Below are 25,880 nucleotides of genomic sequence, written 5' to 3'. Positions count from 1 at the left end.
CTTGGCTTTTAAGGGAGGGGATAACATATTAATCGAGATTTCTGTCCTCCCACATCTCTTATCCAACCTCCTTATCTGGCAACCTCTGATCCCCTTCAGCATAGCTTTGGTACAAGGACAGAAATCTGGGCTCATGGTCTCACATGTCAGGAACTTTGGGTTAAGTATTTTCCAGAGGCGGATCTCCCCTTGCAGGACTGAGGTAAAAAGAGTTATTCACCCATGCTTCTTTCCCCCTGTCCTTTGCCCACCTCTGCCTCCTGAGAGATTAAGGAACTCCCCCACTCTCAAAAGCCCCAAAGGAAGACCAGAGGTGGGATTAGAAACTTTAATTTCCAGGTATATTGAGCAAAAAAATATAACCCCAACAGCAACAAGTCTTTTTCCTAAGGGGAGGTCCTGCCCTATATCTAGGGAAAAGGACATAAAGGTAAGGGGGTGGAGGACTTTGGGGGTTACATCCCCAACTTCCCCTACAACTAAACACAGTTTGCTGTCTGCATTGTCAACATAGGGTTGTCCTGATCTATAGGTTTTGAGAGGTCGAAGGCTATCTGCTCTTATTCCACAAACAAGAGCCTGTCCGTGCCTCTCTGTAGGGGCTGTCTGGAGGAAGGAGGGGTGTCTGCCCACTACTCCTACAGTATTTTCTGGCCAGTCCCTGCAGCTCATTTTAGAAGCTCCCTGATTGGCATGAGGGGAAGGCATCCATGATGTCGGTGAGGGAGTCTATGCCTCTGTGGCTCGTGCTGAGGTGAAGACCACGCTTTTCCGGTTTCCTAGCCTCTTCTTCCTGGAAGGGGGAATGGTTCATGGAAATGACTAGTGTCCTAGGTGAAACAGATTAAAGATGGAATAGAGTGATTTTCAGTAGAAAAGAAAGGACCAAAGGAATGGAAAGTAGGACCTCACCGAATCTTCCTAGCGATGAAATAAACAGCCAGTAGAAGACAAAGACAGCCAACCAAGATCCCCACTCCTAAACTCAGCATTTCACCTGAGAGAAACACAGAAGATGTCATCCTAGGACTAACATAGATACTTAGACCTTCCCTCACTCACTGTGGAGCGCCACTCCCCTCCCCCACACCTGGTTCAGGCTGTCTTACCTGTAGTATACGAGGCTCTCGCTGTAAGGAAGGAAGACATGGGTCAGTGGGACTTGAGCTCCCCATCACAGCTGGGAGCAGGACACTATGCCTCTATGCTGGGGGAGATCATCACCTGGCGCTCGGGGTGGGGGTATTCCCAGTCCAAGCAAGTCCTAGAAACTCCTTCCCGTCCTAGCCTGCCTTTTCTTCCCAGAGGCTCCCTAGTTCCTGCCACCAAGTCCCCCAATTTCCCATCTCCTTTTCCAAGCCCTGTGCGGTCACCTTGGATGAAAGAAGCAAAGACTGTTCGCTGATTGAGAGGCTGGGGGGCTCGGTAGTTCCGTACCAGGAGCTTAGAGGGCTCCTCTTCTGTGGAGAACAACGTCTCCTGAAGCTCTTCCAGCTGAGGAGTAGAAGAGTGGGATGAAGGGAGAAGTGTCACTCACTTTGTGGAGTGGGAAAGGGTCTGAGGTTATGTCTCTGCTGCCTCACCTCTCCACCACTCACCTGTCCCATCGAAATCTGAGCCCTTCGACGGAAGACTGTCCAGAGCACACTCTGGTAGCAGGGGGGTGTGGTGAGCGAGCCATTGTAGCGGAAGAACTGGTCCAGCTGTGGGGGGAGCAGCTCTCCCACGTTGAAGGGAGGCACTGAAGTCTTCTGATCTGGAGGAGATCAGACTAGGACTCCTCTTTCCCTCACCGTACCCCAGCTTACCTAGATAGCACTCCCAGAAGCAAAGCCCCTGGCCCCTAACTCATTGTCATCCCAGGCTTCATAGGCCTTTTTGGGGAAGTGGCCCTGAAGTCTAATCTCAGGCTCACCTTTATGCCTAATTTCATGCAAGTGACTCAGGATGTGTTCATAAACTGGATTCTTGGTCTCACCCACCTGGGAAGGGAGAGAGTTGGGGATGAGTCCGTGTTTGGAGTAAGACGTTCACACATGGAGTAAACGGTCAGAGTGGGTTGCTGACTAGCCTAGGGAGGGAGAGCAGCAAAAGACATGGGCAGAATAGGACTGAAGGGGGCAGAGAGGGCGAGAGACCTGGGAGGGACTGGGGGCCACTGACCTCAATGAGGATGCCCAAGACAGCCAGGCCCTGAGGCTTTGGAGCGGCCTCACTCAAGCTGTCATAGGAATCAGAATCATAATGTACAATGTGGAGCTGAGGGAGAGGAGAGGGAATGAAATCATTTAATGTTTCTCCACTACCCCTTCCCAAAAGCTCTGACCCTAGCCACCACCACCTCCACCTCCAGCGTGCCCTAAACCTGTCCCACAAAGGCTGGCCTCATCCTCCAAGTATGACTCTTCTCAGTTTCCAGATCCTTCCATTCTCTGGCACCGACCATGCCTGTCACTATGTCCCAGTCCAAGCCTTGCTCCCTGGTACCTCCGCAGCTGTGGCTTCACTGTTGATCTGGTGCTCTGATCCGCCCAGGGATCCTGTCTCACCCCAGTGCAGGTGGAGCTGGGCAGCTACATATTTTCGAGGAAGTCCCTCCAGATACATGGTAGGGGGCAGAGAGAGTTGCACTGTGAGGAAAAGAGAGCAAGCTAGGGTTGGTGGAGGAGTGTGGCCACATTCCCACCCCTCCGATGCCACTGCTCCTTGGGAGACTCGGGCCAGCCTTTTCTACCTCCCTCCCCCAGTAGCACCCAGTCCTTCCCACCACTGCTTTTCCAGCATAGCTCTCCCTTTCTCAGTGAGGATCAAGTTGATGTTATGATGCTGAGTCCACCCTGATTGTAGACATTCACTCCCCACCTTTGGCTTTAAGGAACCACATCCCCATTCTCACATGTCTGAATTTGTAGATGAAGCCTTCTAGGAATTTAGAAGTTAGGCAAATGCTTCTTTTCCCTGACTCCTAAGATTGGAACTGGAGTTTACACCTCCTTGGAGCCTGGGCTTTTTACCTGTGTGGCCATTGTTGTGCAGGTCCAAAGGCTCAGTGCTAGGCTGGTCATATCCATGGGGCTGCAGAGCGGGCAACTCAGGGTCAAAAGTCACACTGTCTGTCTGGATATTGATGGGGGATTGGGCATTGCTTCCACACTCAGGGTAAGAGGCTGGCCAGTGGTCTTGACCATGTGGGCCTGGTGGGGATTACCACGGACATTTGTCCTACCCTCCAAGCCCCAGCCACCCTTCAGGAACTACCCCCCAACCCTGGCGAAGACCCCAGTTGTGCAGGGCTAGGTGAGGCAGGGGTCCCTGCTGGACTTGATGCAGCAGCACCCTTCACCTTCCCTGAGGCAGTGAGGACTCCCCAGCTCTCCTCATAGACTACTCCTGATAGAGTAGTGGCTTTTACTTACCTGTAGTTTGGGGACAAGAAAGCTGAATGAAAGGAAAAGGGGATGAATAGAAAACCTGCATGCCTGGAGAGGTGGGACTAGAACAGAGGCAGGAAAGCTGGGGGAAAAATGATCCTAGAAAGAGCAAGTCTCCTTGGGAGCCCCCTTATGAAGTGGCCTGGGGATTGCATTCCCTCTGCTGACTTCCCACCATTCATTTCTTGCTCTCACACAGGACCTTGCGTTGGCTCTGGAATTCGCTTGCTAGTCAGCAGTTCAGGGGACACCCCCACCAGGGTCACCAACTATCCTGCCAGACTCTTCCTCACCCCTGACCTCAGGCTCTGTCCCAATTCCAGATGCAAGGAGGATCTATGAGGTCAGAAAAAGAGCCAGGAAGTGGATGGGCAGCTAAGCTCAGTATTCCTTTCCCTACCTGATTTCCTCTCCACTCCAGCTCCCTCATTCCCACACAGACTGACGGAGGACATCACTGGTCTTTCTGCTGAATCGGGGGTGGGGGTGGAGGGGTGGGGGCAGGATTTGACAGAACAGGGTCTAGGAGTCATTGACGTAAAAAGTTGGGCCGGGGGGCCTGGGGGGGCAGGAGGAGCTAGGGTCAGAAGCTAAAGAAACTAAAGGGAACTCCCCACACACTCGACAGCAGTCTTCCCGGCAGGTGAAGAGGTCCCAGTGTGGAAGGGGGAGCGGAAGGCCTTGGGTTCTGCGCTCACCCTCATATGTCCAGTGTTGACCTGCAAGGCAGAGAGAGCGGGGTTGCAGCCAGCGCAGCGGCGGGGGGGGGGGGGGGGGGGGGGGGGGGGGGGGGGGGGCCCCCCCCCCCCCCGGGGGCCGTGCCGCCCCCCCCCGCTCTGTTCTCTCTCCACCCTCCTCCGCGAGCACTTCCCGAAGGAAGCCCTGAAACCCGACACCTCGGCGGAAAGGTCGGGGGGCCGATTTAAAATCGCCGGCCGGGCAGTGCAGGCGCGTGCTGAGGAGAGGGGGAGGAGAAGGGGAAGGGAGTAGAGAGAGCCCGGAGACTAAAATTAACCTGGACCCAAAAGTGCAGCTTGCCCCGGTCCTCACTGTTCTCCAGCCGGGGCCAAGCCAGTCCGACACTTAGAAGATTAGGGTGAGGTGAGCGCGTGGACAGAGGGTTTGGAGGAGAGGGACTAGAACCCGGGGGGGGGGGGGGGGGGGTGGGTGGGGGGGGTGGTGCTACCCAGGGGAGAAGGGCCATTATTCATCTGCTCTAAAGCGTCGTGTCAGGCGCGTGAGGCGACGCCCTTGGCTGTGAATTAACACTGAAGTTCCTCCTAGGGTCCTAGCAGCTCTAAAGGAAGCCTTCCCCGTTAGCGGGAGCCTCTGCTCTCTAGATTCCCAGATGGCTAGGGAAGGTGGGAGTCGGGGCAGGGTCCCCGCCACGTTGAGGGTGGTGGGTGGCCCAGGCAGCGAGGCTGGCAGAGACCGGCTGAAAGTGAAGCATTGTGTGTGGAAGGGAGAGCTGCCAGCCGGGTCACATGCCAGCCTCTCCTGCAGCCCTATCTCAGGCTGAAAGGCTGGGGGTCTGCTGGTCCAGGCTCACGCAGGGCCAATGGCTTGCGCCTTCCTGCCGCTTTTCTCTGGATTATTCCAATACTAGTTCAAATTCAAGCTCTGGGGGAAAAAAATTCAAAATTCCTTCCTCTCTCTCTCTTATTCTCAAATTCCTCAGACTTCTGAGATATCCTTGATCTCATCCTTAGGCTCTTGTTCTGACCCACCCCTTGGTTCAGACAACTCTGAAAAGCAGCCCAAGGGGGAGGGCTGGAGGCAGCGTCTCACTCACCAGCTCCATGGGACACTCAAGTCAACTTGAATTCCCCAGTTCCATTTAGTGCAGGCTGACAGCCTTGCTTTTCCCCTCCCACCAAATCCTCAACATGCTGATTCTTCATCTCTTCCTCTTCTTTCCCTGTTTTTTTCTTTTCCCTCAGATGCACTTTCCAGCTTTCCATTTGGCTGGCCCCCTCACCCCATCCTCCTCCCTGCATTCCCCTGCTGTTCTTCAGGCCCTTCCCCTCACCCCCTGCTCTTCCAAGGGATCTTGATTACACACCTGCTGTGTACTGGATTCTGTGCTAGACCTAGAAAACACAAAAATAAGGGGTGGGGGTCCTGGGAACACTTGGGAGCACCCAGAAGCCTGGTCTCCCGAGTCCTCCTCATGTCCTGGGAGCTTCTGAAAGTCCTTTGTAAGCTGTAAAGGGCCCAACAGTGTTGGCTGTTATTGCTACTGCTTGCAGGGAGAAACTGGGAAACCAGTCGCCCCATAGAATCAAGAGTGGACATTGGCCGTGCAGTTCATAGTTGGGGATCAGGGTCTGAGTTAGTCAGGAGGTGCAGGGGTATAGAGTCCTCTCTATTTTTTCACTCGCTGCCTCCTTGGCTCGCTAGTTGAGGGAGTTCAGAAATAAAGAAGGCCTGGGAGGGCTGCCTGGGACTAGGGCGGTGCAGGAAAGAGTGCGGAGAGCGATTCCCGCAGTGTGTGCACACATCCTGCTCCCCAGCTAGTTCCCCAACCCACCCCCCATCCCCACAAACAGCAAGGCTGGACAAGCAAAGGGGGAAGAAGGAAAGTGCTCTTCTCCCCACTCCTCTCTCTTCCCCCACATCCCTGAGTCTATTATTCAAGCTCCTAGGCTTCCTTTTATAGCCCCCCACCCCCCTGCCGCTCCATTAAGGAAACCTAGAGCATGTGGATATCAGCACAGACAGACACACAGACATCCAGATGTACCTACCCCCTTCGGCAGCCAGGATCCAAATCACCTCCAGCAGGAGAGTGAAGAACAACATGGTATCCCCAGAAGAAGCAGGTACTGGGAGTTTGGGGACTAGAGGACTAGGGTTGGCAGAGAAAGAGGGGGGGGGAGAGGGAGAGAGAGAGAGAGAGGGAGGGAGAGGGAGAGGGAGGGAGGGACAGAGAGAGAGTGAGAGAGGAGTTTCTTGGACCTGAGCTGATTGTATTTATCTCTTTTTCTCTTGCTGTCTCTATGAGCTTCCAGAGGATTTGGTTTTCAGTAGGGTACCGAAGGGTTTTGGGTCCCTAGGACAAATCTCTCGCTGCCTCTCTCTCTTTTTTCATCTACCTCTACAGTCTTCACTCCACTTGCTGGCCAGCGACTTCACAATCGCCTCCTGCTTTTAAGGTGGCTCTGGACGAGTGTTTGTGGTGGTGGTGCGGGGAGGGGGGGGGGCTGCCTGGGTCGCTGGCGAACAGCTCCTTAAATAGCCGATTAGGCATGCAGAGTTGGAGCTCGCGGCGGGTTCACAGGAGCCCGGGCCCTGGCTCAGGCGCCCAGCTGGGGTGAGCTCTTCCTTCCTCTGCTCTTCTCATGGGCACTGTCCAGGTGGGTGTCCCCTGGAGCGGGCCTGGGCCACGGGAGGAGGGCTTGGGGGTCCAATCCAGCCCCCTCAGGGGGACACTGTGTTCTCATTCCCCGTCTGGCTTCTCCGAGGAGCAACTCCCCTGGGTGGCATGGGGCAGTGGGTGGGAAGACCTGTTCGCTGTCCCCTGCAGAATATGAACTGCCCCGGAATAGGAAGGGTCCAGAGTTTGGAGATAGGAGTTGGGGACTCAGGGTGCAGGTGGAGGGTAGGAAGTCAAGGGCTAAAACCTAGCTTGTGGAAAATAAAGAAGAGAAATGAGGCAAGAGAACTTGTTTGGACCGATCTCTTCCTGCGCCTGTCACCACCCCCTTCCCACGGTGAGGCCTGGGTCCACGTGCCTGTGCGGCCTGGGTGGGGGGGTGGTTTTGTTTGCTGTATAAAGCCCATTTGTGTGCCCAGTGGGGGAGGGGCTGCAGCAGCACCACGGAGAGACAGCGGCTGCAACTGCCAGACCCGGCCACCTCCCTCCCCAGGGAGCCCAGATCTAGGGCGGCTTTTGTCATTGAAGAGGACACTGACCCCTGGCAGGGAGGCCAGGGCAGGAGGAGAGATGGGGAGACCTTTGAAACAATCATTACCACCGTAAAAAAAAAAAAAGGCGGACTCTAGAGAAAGGGAGGGGAGGGAGTAGAGAGAGACCATGTGATCTAGTTGGAAGTGGGGCCCAGGGTCTTCCCTCCTGCTCAACAAAGGGCTGAGGCCGGACATGTGGGACTGAGTGAAATCTGCCACCAGAGAGCTCGATGAGTAGAGCATAGGCTGCTGGGTCTCAGGAATGTGGGCTGGTGCCTGTTTCCCCACGGGACTGGAAATCCCGATCGGAATGTACATCCTAAAGCCCTCATTAGAGAATGTGAAACACAGATAATTTCAAGCTAGACACTGAGACCTCTTTCTCCTCCGTGCCCTTCACCAGAGTTACCAGCCCTGAGGAGGCACCCATTTGAGCTCCCTCTGCACTTGTCCCTCCTGCCAAGAAGCAAGAAATAGCCAAAACAAAGGGAGCAGAAGCTAAATAAGGAAGCAGGATAAAAGCCAAATGAACAGAATAATGCATGTGCTGGATCATCAGTGCCCACTGAGGCAGGAGTTGTCATGCCTTTCTGGTCCCTGTGATTGATGTGCGAAGCAAAACCATTTGGAGGATGTCATTTCCTTCTTCATTTTCTCATCACCCACAGAATTATTTTTCCCTTACAAGGCGCATTTTATGTTTTGGGGTTTCCCCAAAGCCCCACCCCTCTCATCTAAGAAGAATAAAAGGCATAAAGTGTAAACTAGACATCCTGGGAATCAGGATAGTTAACACAGAGAAACAGAGAAAGGAAGAAAAGCAGAGACATCTATTGCATGGGAGGAAAGAATGGGCCTGGACAGAATGACCTCGCTAGGTCAGAGTCCCCGTCCAGCGGCTGTGGCTGTAATTCAGCTTCCCCAGGCAGATAGTGTGTCTTGCCAGGCGCCACCTCCTGGTTGTCTCATGAATTTTTTCTTTTGGTAATTTTTTAAAATTTTAATTTAAAATGTGTGTGTGTGACTGCTTCGGGGAAGTGTTTCACTGCTGGTGGGATTTGGGATTTTGCCTCCAGAAATAAACATTGTTTCACAAAAATGTCTTAGCCCCAAATCAGCACCTTCCCACTTCTGAGTGAGCAGCCTCTCCAGGCCCTCGTGCTTCCCCAGTAGACAAAGACCTTGGTTTCTGGGAGGGAGGGAGTAAGGAGGCAAGCACCGTCCTCCAGGCACTTGCCTTTATTTTGCTCTTTGGCTCTACTATGGATATTTCTGTAGTCACCAAGCTAATTTGGAGTAGGTGTCAAGAGGACCCTTCTATGTTAAAACAAAACAAAATGCCATCCCACCCCCCCCCCACTCCCTTCACCTTAGTAGCTACTCAAACTCTGGTACCTTTGTTTTAATTCCTACTTCTCTCTCCAGCACATTCCTTACCCCGGAGTTGGCTAAACCCAAGGCATTCCACTGCCGTCTGGCGCCATCTCCTGTCCTTTCAAATGCAGTGAAATGTGAACAGGTCAGAGAATCAAATGTCCAAGTGTGGTTGGTGGCTTTTTGGTTTGTTTTTTCTTTCTTTCTTTTTTTTTTTTTTTTAAGATTTTATTTATTCATTTGAGACACAGAGATACAGAGAGAGAGAGAGAGCATGAGCGGGGGGGAGACAGAGGGAGAGGGAGAAGCAGGCTCCCTGCTGAGCCAGGAGCCCGATGTGGGGCTCGATGTGGGGCTCGATGTGGAGCTCGATGTGGGGCTCGATGTGGGGCTCGATGTGGGGCTTGATCCCAGGATCCTGGAATCATGACCTGAGCCGAAGGCAGATGCTTAACCATCTGAGCCACCCAGGCGCCCCTGGTTTGTTTTTTCTTAAAAGTTCTTTTTACTTTATTATTATTTTTCTTACTTAAGGAATCTCTATACCCCACGTGCGGCTAGAACTTACAACCCCCAAGATCAAGAGTCGGCATACTCTTCAAACTGAGCCAGCCAGGCATCCCATTAAGAGGTCCTTTTAAAAAGGATATTTAGGAGCGCCTCTGCCACTCCCCCTGCTTGTGCATGCTCTCTCTCTCTGTGTGTCAAATAAATAAATAAAATCTCTTTTTAAAAAAGGATGTTTAAACTCAATAAATGTCCTAAATAGTCTAAAACACCTTACAAAAGCCCACTAGGTACTGAGTTTGTGTGGTGGGGTATACAAGAGTCAGTGTGGGAGGGAGGCAGATCAAAAAGAAAGGAGGGGCACCTGGGTGGCTCAGTCAGTTAAGTGTCTGCCTTCTGCTCAGGTCATGATCCCGGGGTCTTGGGATCAAGCCCTGCATCAGGCTCCCTGCTCAGCGGGGAGTCTGCTTCTCCCTCTGCTCCTCCCCCTCCTCCTGCTCTCTCTCTCAAATAAATAAATTAAAAAAACAAAACAATACAAAAACAAAAAAAGGCGAATGGCCAACACAGGAACTTAAGCAATACAGTTGGTAACGAGAAAAGAGAATCAATGAGGTGACAATTAGATGGAATTCGATTTCTTTTTTTTTTTTAAGATGTTATTTATTTGACAGAGAGAGACGCAGTGAGAGAGGGAACACAAGCAGGGGGAGCGGGAGAGGGAGAAGCAGGCTTCCTGCGGAGCAGGGAGCCGGATGCGGGCTCAATGCGGGGCTCGATGAGGAGCTTGATGCGGGGCTTGATCCCAGGACCCTGGGATCATGACCTGAGCTGAAGGCAGATGCCTAACGACTGAACCACCCAGGCGCTCCTGGAATTCGATTTCTTAAAAGAGCAAGCAACTGGGGCGCCTGGGTGGCTTAGTTGGTTAAGCGACTGCCTTCGGCTCAGGTCATGATCCTGGTGTCCCTGGATCGAGGCCCGCATCGGGCTCCCTGCTCGGCAGGGAGTCTGCTTCGCCCTCTGACCCTATCCCCTCTCATGTGTTCTTTCTCTCTCATTCTCTCTCTCTAATAAATAAATAAAATCTTAAAAAAAAAAAAAAAGAGCAAGCAACTTTGTGCCATGAAATAATGTAGACCCAGAGATATTCTAATTTGGTAGATAATCACATTTATTATCACACGCTTGTCTCCTAACACATGAGTACTGAAGCCCCTTAAGCAAACACAAGAGCTTAAGAATTGAGGTCAAAGTAAAAACAAACAAACAAACAAAGAACAAAAAACAAAAGAATTAAAGTCCAAGTAATTTGGGAGAGGAGTGGTCAGAATTCTGGATCATTTTCTCAGCTTTCCAGTTCACATTCCCCAACAAATGCAATGTGAGACTATTGTAGACAGAAGACAGGTAAGTTTGTGGTCTGCAATCTTGCAACTTTATTTAAAAAGGAGTAATTGTGGGGCACTTGGGTGGCTCAGTTGGTTTAAGTGTCTGCCTTCAGCTCAGGTCATGATCCCAGTGTCCTGGGATGGAGCCCCGCATGGGGCTCCCCGCTCAGCGGGGAGTCTGCTTCTCCCTCTGCCCCGTCCCCACCCCCACCCCCCACCCCTGTTCATTCATGCTCTCCTGCATCCTCACTCTCTCAAATAAATAAATAAATAAATAACATCTTAAAAAATAAAAAGGAGTAATTTTGTGTCCTGCACTGATTCCGTGTCCAGGTCACTGTCTGGTACGTACATATTTGCTGAATGAATGACTAAATCTAGTCATTGGAACATTTATTTACTTTCTTTCTGTCTTTGGTATTTTGCGGAATTTTAGACCAGAAGGGTTCTCAGGCATCATTCCAACTCTCCCTGTGAAGGCAGAGTTTTGAGGGGCTTAGGGATTCTCTCATGGTTAGACACAGGGCCGCTAAGCTGAACCAGGGCAAGGGCACAGACCCCGTTGGACTTCCTACTACACTACTGGTTCTCAAACATCAGTGTGCATCAGAATCATCTGGAAAGCTTGTTTAATTACAGATTTCTGGGCCTCCCTCCCATAGTTTATGATTCTGTAGGTCTGGAGTATGTCCAGAGAATTGCATTTGTAGCAAGTCCTCAGGTGATGCTGATGGTCTAAGGGGACCCCACTTGAGAACCAAAGCCCTACACCAACTGGAATAGGGAAGGTAGTAGGAAGTTTGCCATTCTTGGTAGGGCTTCCAGCATCTGGAATTGTTATTTGCAGTCATCTTTATAGAGATGAGCCACAATACCTTCACTAGTTTACAATCATATATTGAGGACTTCTAGATGCTAGGCACCATGCCATGCCCTAGAAATAAAAAATTAACAAGAGGTAATCCCAGCCCTCAAGAATTTCACAATCTCTTAAGGGCTATAGATACCTTACCCAATTACTAGACTGCAGCACTGAGGAGTTCTGAATAATGGTAGAGCAAAATGTTATGGGAATCAAAGAGGATGGGAAACTAGTGGTGAGGTTTTCTTTACCTGATACCAACAATCTTTCCGCAGAATAGGAGCAGGTCCTAGAGTTATATGTAACAACAAAAAATTCCACTCCAAGGCAGGCAGGTTCGTGTTTCACTGTCTTGGAGAGTGACACCAAAGGATAGGTTCTGTCAAAGCAGGATTCTCCTTAATACATTTTATAAATTGCTTCCTCTGCAAGTAGGAAAGAAAAAGGATAGCAGGGTGCTCTGGAATTGTAGTTATCTGTTCTGTCTGCTCTGGTGGCTGCCTCATTCTGCCTGTCTTCTTCCTTTTCTCCTTATTCTCTACCATTTGTCTAACTTAAATGAACGTTGTATACCAACCCAAGCAAAAGATATTAACACTTTTTTTTTTAAAGATTTTATTTATTTATTTGACAGAGAGAGAGAGACACACACAGCGAGAGAGGGAACACAAGCAGGGGGAGCAGGAGAGGGAGAAGCAGGCTTCCCGCAGAGCAGGGAGCTCATTGCGGGGCTCGATCCCAGGACCCCGGGATCATGACCTGAGCCAAAGGCAGACGCTTAACTACAGAGCCACCCAGGCGCCCCAGATATTAACACTTCTACCACTTCCCTTCCATGGTGAGAAGATTCTAGTTAAAGATATTTTTTTCTTTGTTTTTCAAGGAACTGTTATGTCTGAATCACTATAGGAATAAGAATCAGGGGATAATATAATAGTGTAATCTTGTTACAATGGGTAACTTATTACTGGTTTAAATCATCCCCCAGATAAGAAGTCTGTTCTCATTTCAGATTGTGACAAATGATTTGGATTTCTTTGAAATCTTATAAGAGAAAGAGTTTGCTGTGTTTTCATGCACATCTTATTTGATCTCAAAATAGCTATACATTTTATTTATTTATTTGTCAGAGAGAGAGAGAGAGCACAAGCAGGGGGAGAGGGAGAAGCAGTCCCCACTGTAGCTATACATTTTTTAAGAGGACATGAATCTTAAAAGGTAAAGTGACTTGGCTGAAGTCATATAGAAATTCTACTGGGACAAAGAATCAGGTTCTGACTGACCCCTCACTCAAAATGTGTTAAAATGGAGCACCTGGGTGGCTCAGTTGGTTAAGCGTCTGCCTTCGGCTCAGATCATGATCCCAGGGTCCTGGGATTGAGTCCTGCATCGGGCTCCCCGCTCAGCGGGAACCTGTTTCTCCTTCTGCCTGCCTGCCTGTCTGCCTACTTGTGATCTCTCTCTCTGTTTCAAATAAATAATAAAATCTTTAAAAAAGTGTTAAAATAATTTAAAAAACAAAAAACCTTTAAGGAAAATTGAGAATTTTTTTTAATAGAGGACATTTCTGGTTCCAGCTGCTGCTCCCGCCTCAATTAATTCCCTGCAGTAGCTGAGGAGGCATTGCTCGGAGGAGGAAATCCAAAACCCAACAAAAGCTTCAAGTCATTTCTAAGGAACATCCGCAAAAGTGAAATACATCTATTAATGAGCTCGTAGATCCTGCATTCTTTCTACTGTTCTACTGTCCAACGCATTTATCATTTTAGGTATGACATATATATAATTAAGTAGTACTCTCGCAGGTTGGTTATAAATCTATTCACATTGGGAAAAATTGACTTTTTTTGCTCCTTCTAAAAAAAATAAAATAAAAAGGAGGGACACCTGGGTGGCTCAGTCGGAAGCTCAGATCTTGATCTTGGTATTGTGAGTTCAAGCCCCACTTCATGTTTTGTTTTGTTTTTTAATTTTTAAAAAAGATTTTATTTATTTATTTGACAGAGAGAGAGAGAGAGGACAAGCAGGGAGAATGGCAGGCAGAGGGAGAAGCAGGCTCCCAGATGAGCAAGGAGCCTGATGTGGGACTTGATCCCAGGACCCTGGGATCATGACCAGAGCTGAAGGCAGATGCTTAACCGACTGAGCCACCCAGGCATCCTTACTTTATTATTTTTTAATTATACAGGTAATACCTGATGAATTTAGGGAAAATAGGAGATTCAAAAAAGAAAAAAAAATAACATCACTTAAAATTCCTTCAATTAGAAATAACTGTGGGCGCCTGGGTGGCTCAGTCAGTTAAGCGACTGCCTTTGGCTCAGGTCATGATCCTGGAGTCCTAGGATCAAGTCCCGCATTGGGCTCCCTGCTCAGCAGGCAGTCTGCTTCTCCCTCTGACCCTCCCCCATCTCATGCTCTCTTTCTCTCTCTCAAATAAATAAATAAAATTAAAAAAAAAGAAATAACCGTGTTAATATTTGGTATTTTACAAACGTTTTTCTATGAAGTTACATCTAAATGCATATTTTGGGGCACCAGGGTGGCTCAGAAGGTTAAGCATCTGCCTTGGGCTCAGGTCATGATCCTGGGGTCCTGGGATCAAGCCCTGTATCTGAACCCGGCTCCCTGCTCAGCGGGGAGTCTGCTTCTCCCTCTCCCTCTCCCTCTCTCCACTTGTGTGCTCTCTCTCTCTCTCTCTCCAGTGAATAAATAAAATCTTTTAAAAAAAGGAATGCAGGGCGCCTGGGTGGCTCAGTTGGTTGAGCGACTGCCTTCGGCTCAGGTCATGATCCTGGAGTCCCGGGATCGAGTCCCGCCTCGGGCTCCCTGCTCCGCAGGGAGTCTGCTTCTCCCTCTCCCACTCCCCGTTTGTGTTCCCTCTCTCGCTGTGTCTTTCTCTGTCAAATAAATAAATAAAATCTTTAAAAAAAATGAATGCATACATTTTATGTGTATAAATATTGTACTTTTTACACAAATGGGACCATATCATACACATATTTGGCCTGTAACCTTTTTTCCTAACATTATTTTGTGAACATTCTTCAATGTCAATAAACATGTCTCCCTGTTTTTCTTTCTTTTGCTTTAATAGATGGCTTGTTCCTTTCTTTAATTACAAAAGGAATGAGACCTACATATTAAATTATTGAACACATATAAAACCCAGTATATATTCATATTCACTAGAGCTACAAAGTATTATCACTTTTAGAAAATTCTTTAATTATAATTTACATTCACTTCTTCCCCTACTAATCTTATATTTATCAATATGCTAACTAAGCAGAACATAGTAACCTCACATGTGTTTTTGGAGTTACTCTAAGCACCAGATATGTTTGGATTTTTTGATAGTTAAATGTTTATACTTCATAATGAACTCAATCAAAGAAGTTCACTATGAGCCCACTCTCCCCTTCTCTGTCATCAATTTATTTTAATTTTTAAAAATTTTTTTAAAAAGATTTTATTTATTCACCTGACAGAGAGAGACATAGCAAGAAAGGGAACACAAGTGGGGGAGAGGGAGAAGCAGGCTTCTTGCCGAGAAGGGAGCCCGGTGTGGGGTTCAATCCCAGGGCCTTGGTATCATGACCTGAGCCAAAAGCAGATGCTTAATGACTGAGCCACCCAGACACCCCTCTGTCAACAGTTATTTAAACTTCATAGTATTGTATAGAAATAACCTAGTATATTTATCCAATCCTCTGCCTTGGGATTGCTTGAGTTTTTTTTTTTTTTTCTTCAGTTTTTATCTGTAACAATACTTCAATGGGAATATTCTTGTTCATACATATTTACACACTGTCCAATTGTTTCCTAGAATTGCAAGAGGGTCTATGCTTTTTATTTTAACTTTTTATTATGAAAAAGTTCAAACTCAACCCTTTTAAAAAATATATTTATTATTTGAGAGAGAGAGCATGCGTATGGTGGGGGTGGGCAGAGGGGTAGGGAGAGAGAGTCTTAAACAGACTCCACGCTGAGCATGGAGCCTGACGCAGGGCTCGATTTCACGACCCTGAGATCAGGACCTGAGCAGAAGCCAAGATTCGGGTGCTTAACCAACTGCACCACCCAGGCGCCCCCAATCCTTTTAAAAAGTCAGGTTAATGAAGGTGTAACTTATATACAGTAAAATTCATCCTTGTAAGTGTACAGTTCTATGTGTTTTGAACAAATGCATACATTCACGTAACCACCATCATAATCAAGATACAGAACCCTGCCGCACCATAATTCCCTTGTGCCCTTTGTAGTCAGCTTCTCTTCCCACACTCATCCTTTAGTAACTACTGATCTGTTTTCTGACCCTATAATTTTGCCTTTGCCTTTAATATATAAGACATATAAGAATGTCTTATATATTAAATTATACAGTATGTAGACTTTTTTTTTTAAGATTTTTTATTTATTTATCTGAGAGAGAGAATGGGAGACAGAGAGCATGAGAGGGGGAGGATCAGAGGGAGAAGCAGACACCCTGCCGAGCAGGGAGCCCGATGCGGGACTCGATCCCGGGACTCCAGGATCATGACCTGAGCTGAAGGCAGTCGCTTAACCAACTGAGCCACCCAGGCGCCCCAGTATGTAGACTTTTGAGGCTGGCTTCTTTCACTTAGCATTCATTCATGTTGTTGCATATCAGAAATTTGTTGCATTTTATTGCTGAGTTTTTCCACTCTATGGATGTACCATTGTTTATCCACTTACCAGTTGAAGAACATGTGGGTTGTTTCTAGTTTTTCACAACCAAGAATCAAACCACTATAAACATTTGGGTAAGAGTTTTTGAATGAACCTACTTTTTTATTGTTCTTGAATGGGAGTAGTAGTGGGAGTGAACACCCTGTGCTGGGTTGTATGGTAAGTGTATGTTTAACTTTGTAAAAAACAGCCAAACTGTCTGTCATAGTGGTTGTACTGTTGTTCATTCCCACCAGCAATGTGTGAGAGCTCCAGTTGCTCCAGCCTTTGGCATTGTCAGGGTTATATATATACATGTACATTCACACACACATATATAGGTATATGTATATACATAAAGCAAAATAAAACAACAACAAAGTAGCCACCCTAATACATGTGTTGTGGTATTTCTTTTTAGTTTGGGGTGTGCACCTTTTTTGTTTTTTTTTTTTTGCTATATTTTTTGTAATATTGCCCTCCATAAAGGTTATACTCCTCCAAACGTATATACATGAGTTGTCACTCTTTCCTTCTTTCTCTGGAGAGATGGACAAAGGACCCTACAATTGGTGTTCCAGGACTAGGCAGAAATTTAGTATTTTTCTCTCTCATGACCTTTTAGCTATTTCACAGAAATAAAATTCACCTGTATCATGGTTAAATTTTTGTACAACAAATACCATCTTCTCATGGATTTTCAGTATAAAGTGAGAGATATGTTCAATTGAGGAAATTTTGGTTTAAAGGTGAGTAAAGTCTACATTAGTGAGTGTAGCAAGCTCTTCAAAGACACATTGAAACAACGAAGAAGAAACAAAAAAAGGCACAAAAACAAAACAATAAAAAGACACATATTGAAAGTAAACCTGTTGAATGCAAGCTGGGGCAGCCACTCTGGAAAACAGTATGGGGGTTCCTCAAAAAGTTGAAAATAGAGCTACTGTATGACCCAGCAATCGCACTATTGGATATTTACCCCAAAGATACAAACGTAGTAATCCAAAAGTGATCCCCAATGTTTATAGCAGCAATGTCCACAATAGCCAAACTATGGAAAGAGCCAACATGTCCATCAACAGATAAATGGATAGAAAATATGTGGTATATATATATATACAATGGAATATTACGCAGCCATCAAAAGCCCGAAATCTTGCCATTTGCAATGACGTCGATGGAACTAGGTATTATGCTAAGCGAAATAATTAAATCAGAAAAGGACATGTATCGTATGATCTCACTGATATGAGGAATTCTTTTTTTTTTTTAAGATTTTATTTATTTATTTGAGAGAGAGAGAATGAGAGAGAGCACATGAGAGGGGGGAGGGTCAGAGGGAGAAGCAGACTCCCCACCGAGCAGGGAGCCCGATGTGGGACTCGATCCAGGGACTCCAGGATCATGACCTGAGCCGAAGGCAGTGGCTTAACCAACTGAGCCACCCAGGCGCCCGATATGAGGAATTCTTAATCTCAGGAAACAAACTGAGGGTTGCTGGAGTGGTGGGGGGTGGGAGGGATGGGGTGGCTGGGTGATGGGCATTGGGGAGGGTATGTGCTATGGTGAGCGCGGTGAATTCTGTAAGACTGATAAATCACAGACCTGTACCTCTGAAACAAATAATACATTATATATTAAAAAAAAAAAAAAAGAAACTAGTAGGAGGGGAAAAATGAAGAGGGGGAAATCGGAGGGCGAGATGAACCATGAGAGACTATGGACTCTGAGAAACAAATTGAGGGTTCTAGAGGGGAGGGGGTGGGGGGATGGGTTAGCCTGGTGATGGGTATTAAAGAGGGCAGGTATTGAATGGAGCACTGGGTGTTATATGCAAACAATGAATCATGGAACACTACATCAAAAACTAATGATGTAATGTGTGGCAATTAACATAATAAAATAAATTAAAAAAAAGAAAGTAAACCCACCATTTTGTAAGAAATAATATCACCAAAATAATTTACACTAATGCAAAATACTGTTTGTTAAAGCAGCTGAAATAACCAAGCAGGAGAAAACCTGAATTAAATGGACCACATTGCACCAATCACCCAGCTTCTATCAAATTTCAATATATTTCAGTAGGATTGCATTAAACTCTTGGGTTACTAAGACTTTGTTTTTGGTATTTGTGGAAGCTGTTGACATGATTGAACTGAAGTTAAATGGAAACCCAAAACAGCCTTGTCAAAAATCCAGGCTGTATTAAGAAATAAACAGGGAAACATACTTATTCAAACACATGGCAGAAGAATATACCAAAATCCCATCAACAGGCATTGTGCATTGAATAAGCTCTCTATCTTGTAACAGTGAGTTTGGATTTGGCATGCTAAACTTCTCTATAACAAAATATATGTATATTCTTATCTTTTACTACAGAAAAAGAAAAGCAAATGTTGGCTTAAAGACAGCTAAAACACTCAATATATTTTCTTGTCTTTGTAGAAGATCCACAAGTCAGTTGTTAGCTACATATTATTATTGTTGTTGTTGTTGTTATTTTTAGAGAGGGAAGGAGTGGGGAGGGGCAGTGGGAGAGGGAGAGAGAGAATCTTAAGCAGGCTCCATGCCCAGCTCAGAGCCCAGTGCAGGGCTCAATCTCACAACCATGAGTTCATGACCTGAGCTGAAATCAAGAGTCAAACACTTAACTGACTGAGCCACCCAGGTGCCACTACCTCATATTAATTTTTAAATTTAATTTTGATTTTTATCAAAGCAGTACAGGTACATAGTGTAAAAGGCCAAAGAGATTGTTAAAAGTCATAACACTCTATTCTCCCCATATCCAACTTGTACTTCCTCAATCACTGCAACTTTTTAATGGTTGCTTGCAGTCTAGAACTCCAAATTTTCTTTCTTTTTAGAAAAAAAGATTTTATTTTTATTTATTTGAGAGAGAGAGACAGCACAAATGGGGAGGAGAGGGAAAAGCAGGCTGGGAGCCTGATGTGGGGCTCCATCCCAGGATCCTGGGATCATGACTTGAGCAGAAGGCAGATGCTTTATTGACTGAGCCACCCAGGTGCCCCTAGAACTCCAAATTTTCAAAAACGTGTTTATACTGCTATTTCTTGATTTTTCAGTTTCAGATAATACCTTTAAAAACTTTTTTAAATATTTATTTTTCTTATTTTTTAAAAAAGATTTTTATTTTTTTATTTGAGAGAGAGAGAGAGCACAAGCAGGGGGAGTGGCAGGCAGAGGGAGAGGGAGAAGCAGGCTTCCCGCAGAGCAGGGAGCCCAATGCGGGGCTTGATCCCAGGACCCTGGGATCATGACCTGACTGAAGGCAGATGCTTAACTGTCAGAACCACCCAGGCATCCCCCCCCTTTTTTAAGTAGGCTCCATGGCCATCGTGGAGCCCAATGTGGGGCCTGAACTCACATGAAGAGTCCATGCTTAACCGACTGAGCCCCAGATATTATTACCTTTTAACTTCCAACTACAAAAGATGAGGATTTACCTCATCATGTGTTACTCCCCAACACATATTTCTATCCCATCCTCCTGATATAGTTATTATATTTTTTGTTGAAGTATAATTAACATAATAGTGTTATGCTAGTTTCAGGTGTACAATACCATGATTCAATAATTCTGTACATTGCTCAGTGCTCATCAGGGTAAGTGTATTATTAATCCCTTTCACCTATTTCACCGATCCCTCCACCCATCTCCCCTCTGGAAACCATCACTTTGTTCTCTGTATTTAAAACTCTGTTTTGGGGGGCACCTGGGTGGCTCAGTTGGTTAAGCGACTGCCTTCGGCTCAGGTCGTGATCCTGGAGTCCCGGGATCGAGTCCCACATCGGGCTCCCTGCTCAGCAGGGAGTCTGCTTCTCCCTCTGACCCTCCCCCGTCTCATGCTCTCTCTATCTCAGTCTCTCTCTCAAATAAATAAATAAAATCTTTTAAAAAAATAAAAAAATAAAAAATAAAACTCTGTTTTTGGGGCGCCTGGGTGGCTCAGTCGGTTAAGCGTCTTCCTTCGGCTCAGGTGATGATCCCGGGGTTCTGGGATTGAGCCCCACCTCGAGCCCCATGTCGGGCTCCTTGCTCAGCAGGGAGGCTGCTTCTCCCTCTCCCTCTGCCGCTCCCCCTGCTTGTGCTCTCTCTTTCTGTCAAATAAATAAATAAAATCTTTAAAAAAACCCCAAGAACCCGAAACCTCTGTTTTTTTTGGCGGGCTCTTTGCCTGTGCATAGTATGCCCACTTCCCTTTCCGCCTCCATTGCCACCCTGACACCTGTGAAAAAGCTTGTGCTGAAGGGGGGCAAAAAAAGAAGCAAGCTCTGAAGTTTATCCTTGACCGCAGCCACCCTGTAGAAGATGGAATCACGGATGCAGCCCCTTTTGAGCGGTTTCCTCAAGAGAGATTCAAAGTGAATAGAAAAGCTGAGAATCTCGGTGGAGGGGTTGCAACTATTGAAAGGAGTAAGAGCAAGATTACTGTACCTTTTGAGGTGTCTTTTTCTAAAAGGCATTTGAAATATCTCACTGAAAAATATTTGAAGAATAATCTACGTCACTGGTTGTGCACAGTTGCCAACAGCAGTTATGAATTGTTACTTCCAGATTTACCAGGATGAGAAAGAGGAGGAAGGTGAGGATTAAAGTTCATTTATCTGGAATATTTTATATAAGTTCTTGAATAAAACTTTGGAACCCCCCCAAAAGTCTGTTTTTTGGTCTCTTCTTCATTTGTTCATTTGTTTTGTTTCTTAAATTCCACATATGAGTGAAATCATATGGTATTTGTCCTTTTCTGTCTGACATTTCATTTAGCATTATACCCTCCAGGTCCATCCATGTTGTTGCATATGGCAAGATCTCATTCTTTTTTATGGATACAGACTATTCCATTGTGTTATATACCACATATACCAAACTTCTTTATCCATAGATGAACACTTGGGTTGCTTTCATATCTTGGCTATTGTAAATAATGCTGCAATAAACATATGGGTGCATATATCTTTTTGAATTAGTGTTTCTGTTTTCATTGGGTAGATACCCAATAGTGGAATTACTGGATAATATGGTAATTCGATTTTTAATTTTTTGAAAAACTCCATACTCTTTTCCACAGTGGTTGCATCAATTTGCATTCCCACCAACGGTTCATGAGGATTACTTTTTCTCCACATCCTCCCCACACTTTTTATTTCTTGTCTTTTTGATTCTAGCCATTCTGACAGGTGTGAGATATCTCATTGTGGTTTTGATTTGCGTTTCCCTGGTGATTAATTATTGAATCATAATTTTTTAAAGATTTTATTTATTTATTTGACAGAGAGAGACACAGCGAGAGGGGGAACACAAGCAAGGGGAGTGGGAGAGGGAGAAGCAGGCTTCCCGCGGAGCGGGGAGCCTGATGCGGGGCTTGATCCCAGGACCCTGGGATCAGGACCTGAACCGAAGGCAGACACTTAACGACTGAGCCACCCAGGTGCCCCTTGAATCATAATTTTAGCAGAATCAGCATTTAGAAAATCATCAATATTTACCCACAGCTAAGCCAAACTGTATATGTCTTTTCTTGTACAACTTTTAATTTCCCTTGAATTGATAATGACATCCCCCTGCCTCCTCCCTTTGCTTTTGTTTTATAGTTGCTTATTCATCTCTAAACTCACTGTTGAAAATGTAACTCCTCTCTCATGTTCAAATGTATCAGGTAACTGATCATAACATTTCTTTAAAGGAATATTCCTCGTGGAACTCTCTGTCCTTCAGTTCTGAAGTTAGACTGACTTCTCTTCTCTCAGGAAGTTTTAGTATATTTCTTTTACCCTAGATGTTCTATTATTTCATGATAATGTATCGTGGTGTAGGTCTTTTTTTTTTTTCCCTCTCTCTTTTTTTTTTATTTGCATTTATTCTACAGAATTTACTCCCGGGCCATAAGTTTTTGTTTCTTCAGTTTCTTCTGGGATATCTTTTTCTTCTCTGCAAACTTCTCTTCTGATTTAGGAACAATCTGCTCTTTTTCAGTAAGGATCATCTCAATGTGGCAGGGAGAGCTCATGTATGGGTTAATCTGACCATGAGCCCTGTACGTTCTACGTCTCATCTTGGGGGCTTTGTTCACCTGGATGTGCTCAATGACCAGAGAATCAACATCTAAGCCCTTAAGTTCAGCATTTCTCTCTGCATTTTTAAGCATGTGCAGTAAAAATTCAGCACTCTTCTTGGGCCACTGACCCTGTGTCCAGCCCCACTGTTTGGCCTGGGCACACCTACCAACTCCACCACTGTAGCGACGGAATGGCACACCCTGCTTCTGTAAAGTGACGTCTTTCAGATACTTGGTGGCTTTTTGGATATGCAGACCCTTGATGGCCTGGGTAGTTTCACGTGTGTTCTTAAAGTGAACACGAAGATTTGAACCTCTTGATTTACATGATTTCGTAGGGTTTTCTGGGTCAAGCGAATAGCGAACCATTTTCAGAGGTCACCTCAGGCCGCTTAGGGGAAGAGCGGTCTTTTTTTTTTTTTTTTAAGGTTTTATTTTTTTTGACAGAGAGAAAGAGAGAGTACAAGCAGGGGGAGCGGCAGGCAGAGGGAGAAGCAGGCCTCCTGCGGAGCAGGGAGCCCGATGTGGGGCTTGATCCCAGGACCCTGGGATCATGACCTGAGCCGAAGGTAGACGCTTAACCGTCTGAGCCACCTAGGCGCCCCTCATGCTGTAGGTCTTTTTTATTTCTTGGAAGACCACTCAGTGGGCTCATTTGCCTAAAAGTTTATGCACTTCAGCTCTGGGATGTTTTCTCACATTTTTCTTTGATAATTTTGTTTTATATGTTCTCTTCTGAAACTCCTATTAATTGTATGTTGAACCTTCTGGACTGGTCTCTAATATTCCCAACTTTTTCCTTCTATTTTCCATCTTTCTACTCCTTATTTATTTATTTTAAGTAATCTCTGCACCCAATTGGTGCTTGAACTCATCACCCCAAGATCAAGAGTTGCATGCTGACTGAGCCAGCCAGTCTCCCACATCTTTTTGCTTATTATTCTATTTTCAGGGAGATTTGCTCAACTTTATCTGTTACCCCTATTGAATTATTAATTTCTGCATTCATATTTTTAATTTTCATAAGCTCTTTCTTCCATGAATGTTCTTTTTTTTTTTGACAGAGACAGAGAGTACAAGCAGAGAGAGGGGCAGGCAGAGGGAGAGGGAGTTGCAAGTTCCCTTCTGAGCAAGGAGCCCGTCGCAGGACTCAATCCCAGGACCCCGGGATCATGACCTGAGCCAAAGGCAGACGCCTAACGGACTGAGCTACCCAGGCACCCTCCTTTTTTTTTTTTTTTTAAGATTTTATTTATTTATTTAAGAGCGAGAGCATGATATGGGGAGGGGGGAGACAAGCAGAGGGAGAGGGAGAGGAAGGAGCAAACTCCCCACTGAGCAGGGAGCCTGATGCGGAACTCAATCCCAGGACCTGGAGATCTTGGCCTGAGCTGAAGGCAGACGCCTATCCAACCGAGCCACCCCGGTGCCCCATGAATGTTTTTTTTATAGCACTATTTTCTTTTACTTTCACAAATACATTATCTTTTATGTATTTTTTTAAGATTTTATTTATTTATCTGAGACAGAGAGAGAGAGAGCACAAGCCGGGAGAAGGATCAGAGGAAGAGGGAGAAGCAGGCTCACCGATGCGGGCCTTGATCCTAGGGTCCTGGGATCATGACCTGAGCCGAAGGCAGAAGCTTAACCGACTGAGCCACCCAGGTACCCCAAATTCTCTGCCTCTTAAAAAGAAGTTTCAAGTTAGTTTTTTGGAAGTAATTTTGTTACCAAGTTTACAAATTTCTTTTAAGACAACTATTTGTTACTTGTGCTACTGGGAGAATGCAGTGATACAATAATTCTTAGATTGCAAAATCTAAATCATTTGTATTTGCTATTGCAATATGGATTTATTTCTGGGAGACTTACTCTTCTAATTTTGTTTGACTTTGGTTAATGTTAAAACTAGGTTGTACGATGTTAACATATAAAGAGGTGACTCAAACTGGAAAATCTCAACCACAAATTTTAAATTTTTGCAGCTATTCCACCAAATTTGTTTTTTACATAGCAATAATAAAAAATGTACTGTAATAATGTGTATGCTTCCTACTTCTGCATTTACTAACAATCCCTAAAGTGAAAAGGATCTCAAATTAGAGAAAGAATAGAATTGGAAAAATTGAATTGGAGTGTTCTGAGCCACCCTCTCATTCATTCCTGGAAGATGTAGGGTAGTTCAATTATTTTTTAGTATTGGTGTCAATCAAAATCTTTTCTCAAATCTGATAAATATCTCCAACTAAGGTTTAATAGAATAATCAAGTTTACTTATTAGTTATCCTGGAGTCTTTGTATCTCAACAGGGGTCATAATATCAAATATCTGGCATTTTGGGCATCAGTAGGGAGTAAGAATATTTCAGGGAGCAGAACATTCTGTGCATTCATGAATTAAACAGGATTATAATGGTCCCCTTTGGAAAAATATTTTGACTTTGATCACAGGAACTGGATTTGAGATTTATCTTTACAAATTACTAATCTTAGGACCTTGGGTATACCTTGTTTAGTTATCTATTGCTCTTTTTTTTTTTTTTAAAGATTTTATTTATTTGACAGAGAGAGACACAGCGAGAGAAGGAACACAAGCAGGGTGACTGGGAGAGGGAGAAGCAGGCTTCCCGCGGAGCAGGGAGCCCGATGCAGGACTCGATCCCAGGACCCTGGGACCATGACCTGAGCCGAAGGCAGACGCTTAACGATTGAACCATCCAGGCACCCAGTTATCTATTGCTCTTGTTTAGTTATCCATTGTAATAAGTCACCTCGAAACTGAGTAGTTTAAAATAACAATCATGCTTTATTTACTCAAGATTTCAGGGGGAATAAGGGACACCTGGCGGTTAAGTGTCTGCCTTTGGCTCAGGTCATGATCCTAGGGTCCTGGGATTGAGCCCTGCATCAGGCTCCTTGTTCAGTGGGGAATCCTGCTTCCCCCTCTGCCTGCTGCTCCCCTTGCGTGTGCTCTTTCTCTCTCTCTCTGACAAATAAATAAATAAAAACTTAAAAAAAAAAAAAGATTCCAGGGGCCATAAGTCCTTCATTCCTGAAGGAAAATCTGGATGGTACATCATGGTGGTCACCACAGGATCTGCGGCTTTTGGTAGAGAGACTCAGCCTTCTTGTCACAACTTGGCATGAGGAAGTTGGGGAATAAATGCTCCATCCTTACAGTCCTCCAGACTTCTGATCTCCTACCAGTGCTCTCTCCTATGGACCAAACCCAGGAAGTCATAGGACTCTGTGGGTTTTGAGTCACAGAGCAGGGTGAAGAGTGGATCTGGAGGGGCAACAGAAGATATTCAGCAGCAGAAGATGAGTCTAGCTTTTGAACATTAAAGGCATATTGAGTTAAATAATATCCTGATGCATGCTTCTTATTGGTGGATTAGAGTGTTCTGAGCCACCCTCTCATTCATTCCTTTCCTTGCTCCTTTGCTTTCATCCACCTCCTGATAAGTTAACCTCACTTTTCATTCTACCATTTAAAATAAACTCTGCCTCATTACTTCAGCTTAAAACATGTTCTAGTTCATGAGTTTGGCTTTTCTCCTGACTCTATTTTATTTTTTCATCCTTCATTCAGCTCCATACACCCACCTACTAGCCTGGTAATATTCTTC

The 25,880-nt window shown here is 45.6% G+C and overlaps 2 protein-coding genes and 1 pseudogene across 2 annotated transcripts; 1 reads left to right on the top strand and 2 right to left on the bottom strand.

Annotated features, from left to right (window-relative positions):
* Positions 1–314: 314 nt before the first annotated feature.
* On the bottom strand, positions 315–6,615 carry CA14 (carbonic anhydrase 14). The gene is made up of 12 exons (XM_034989928.1): positions 6,527–6,615; positions 6,179–6,279; positions 4,130–4,150; positions 3,015–3,194; positions 2,488–2,630; positions 2,164–2,259; positions 1,916–1,982; positions 1,599–1,756; positions 1,368–1,494; positions 1,110–1,124; positions 913–997; positions 315–793 (listed from the first exon to the last, which is right to left on the bottom strand). The coding sequence occupies exons 2-12, from the start codon at positions 6,231–6,233 to the stop codon at positions 730–732; spliced, it is 1,011 nt and encodes a 336-aa protein (XP_034845819.1). The 5' UTR covers positions 6,234–6,279; positions 6,527–6,615; the 3' UTR covers positions 315–729.
* A 13,681-nt stretch (positions 6,616–20,296) lies between these two features.
* LOC118000295 lies at positions 20,297–21,034 on the top strand (annotated as a pseudogene).
* Positions 21,035–22,051: 1,017 nt separating this feature from the next.
* On the bottom strand, positions 22,052–22,651 carry LOC118000294 (60S ribosomal protein L17-like). Its single transcript, XM_034989920.1, has one exon. It carries the CDS (start codon positions 22,619–22,621, stop codon positions 22,067–22,069), a length of 555 nt encoding a protein of 184 aa, XP_034845811.1. The 5' UTR covers positions 22,622–22,651; the 3' UTR covers positions 22,052–22,066.
* Between the last annotated feature and the right edge of the window lie 3,229 nt (positions 22,652–25,880).

This window comes from Mirounga leonina, unplaced genomic scaffold, assembly GCF_011800145.1.
Source record: "Mirounga leonina isolate KUSES-001 unplaced genomic scaffold, KU_Mleo_1.0 Mir_493, whole genome shotgun sequence".
Taxonomy (NCBI): domain Eukaryota; kingdom Metazoa; phylum Chordata; class Mammalia; order Carnivora; family Phocidae; genus Mirounga; species Mirounga leonina.
This window is presented reverse-complemented; position numbering and strand designations above follow the sequence as displayed.

Coding starts and splice junctions, on each gene's coding strand:
- CA14 (XM_034989928.1), bottom strand. CDS start 6,233: ATGTTGTTCTTCACTCTCCTGCTGGAGGTGATTTGGATCCTGGCTGCC. Junction 4,151..6,178: donor GATCCTGGCTGCCGAAGGGG/GTAGGTACATCT, acceptor TCTGCCTTGCAG/GTCAACACTGGACATATGAG. Junction 1,757..1,915: donor GCATGAAATTAGGCATAAAG/GTGAGCCTGAGA, acceptor GATCTCCTCCAG/ATCAGAAGACTTCAGTGCCT.
- LOC118000294 (XM_034989920.1), bottom strand. CDS start 22,621: ATGGTTCGCTATTCGCTTGACCCAGAAAACCCTACGAAATCATGTAAA.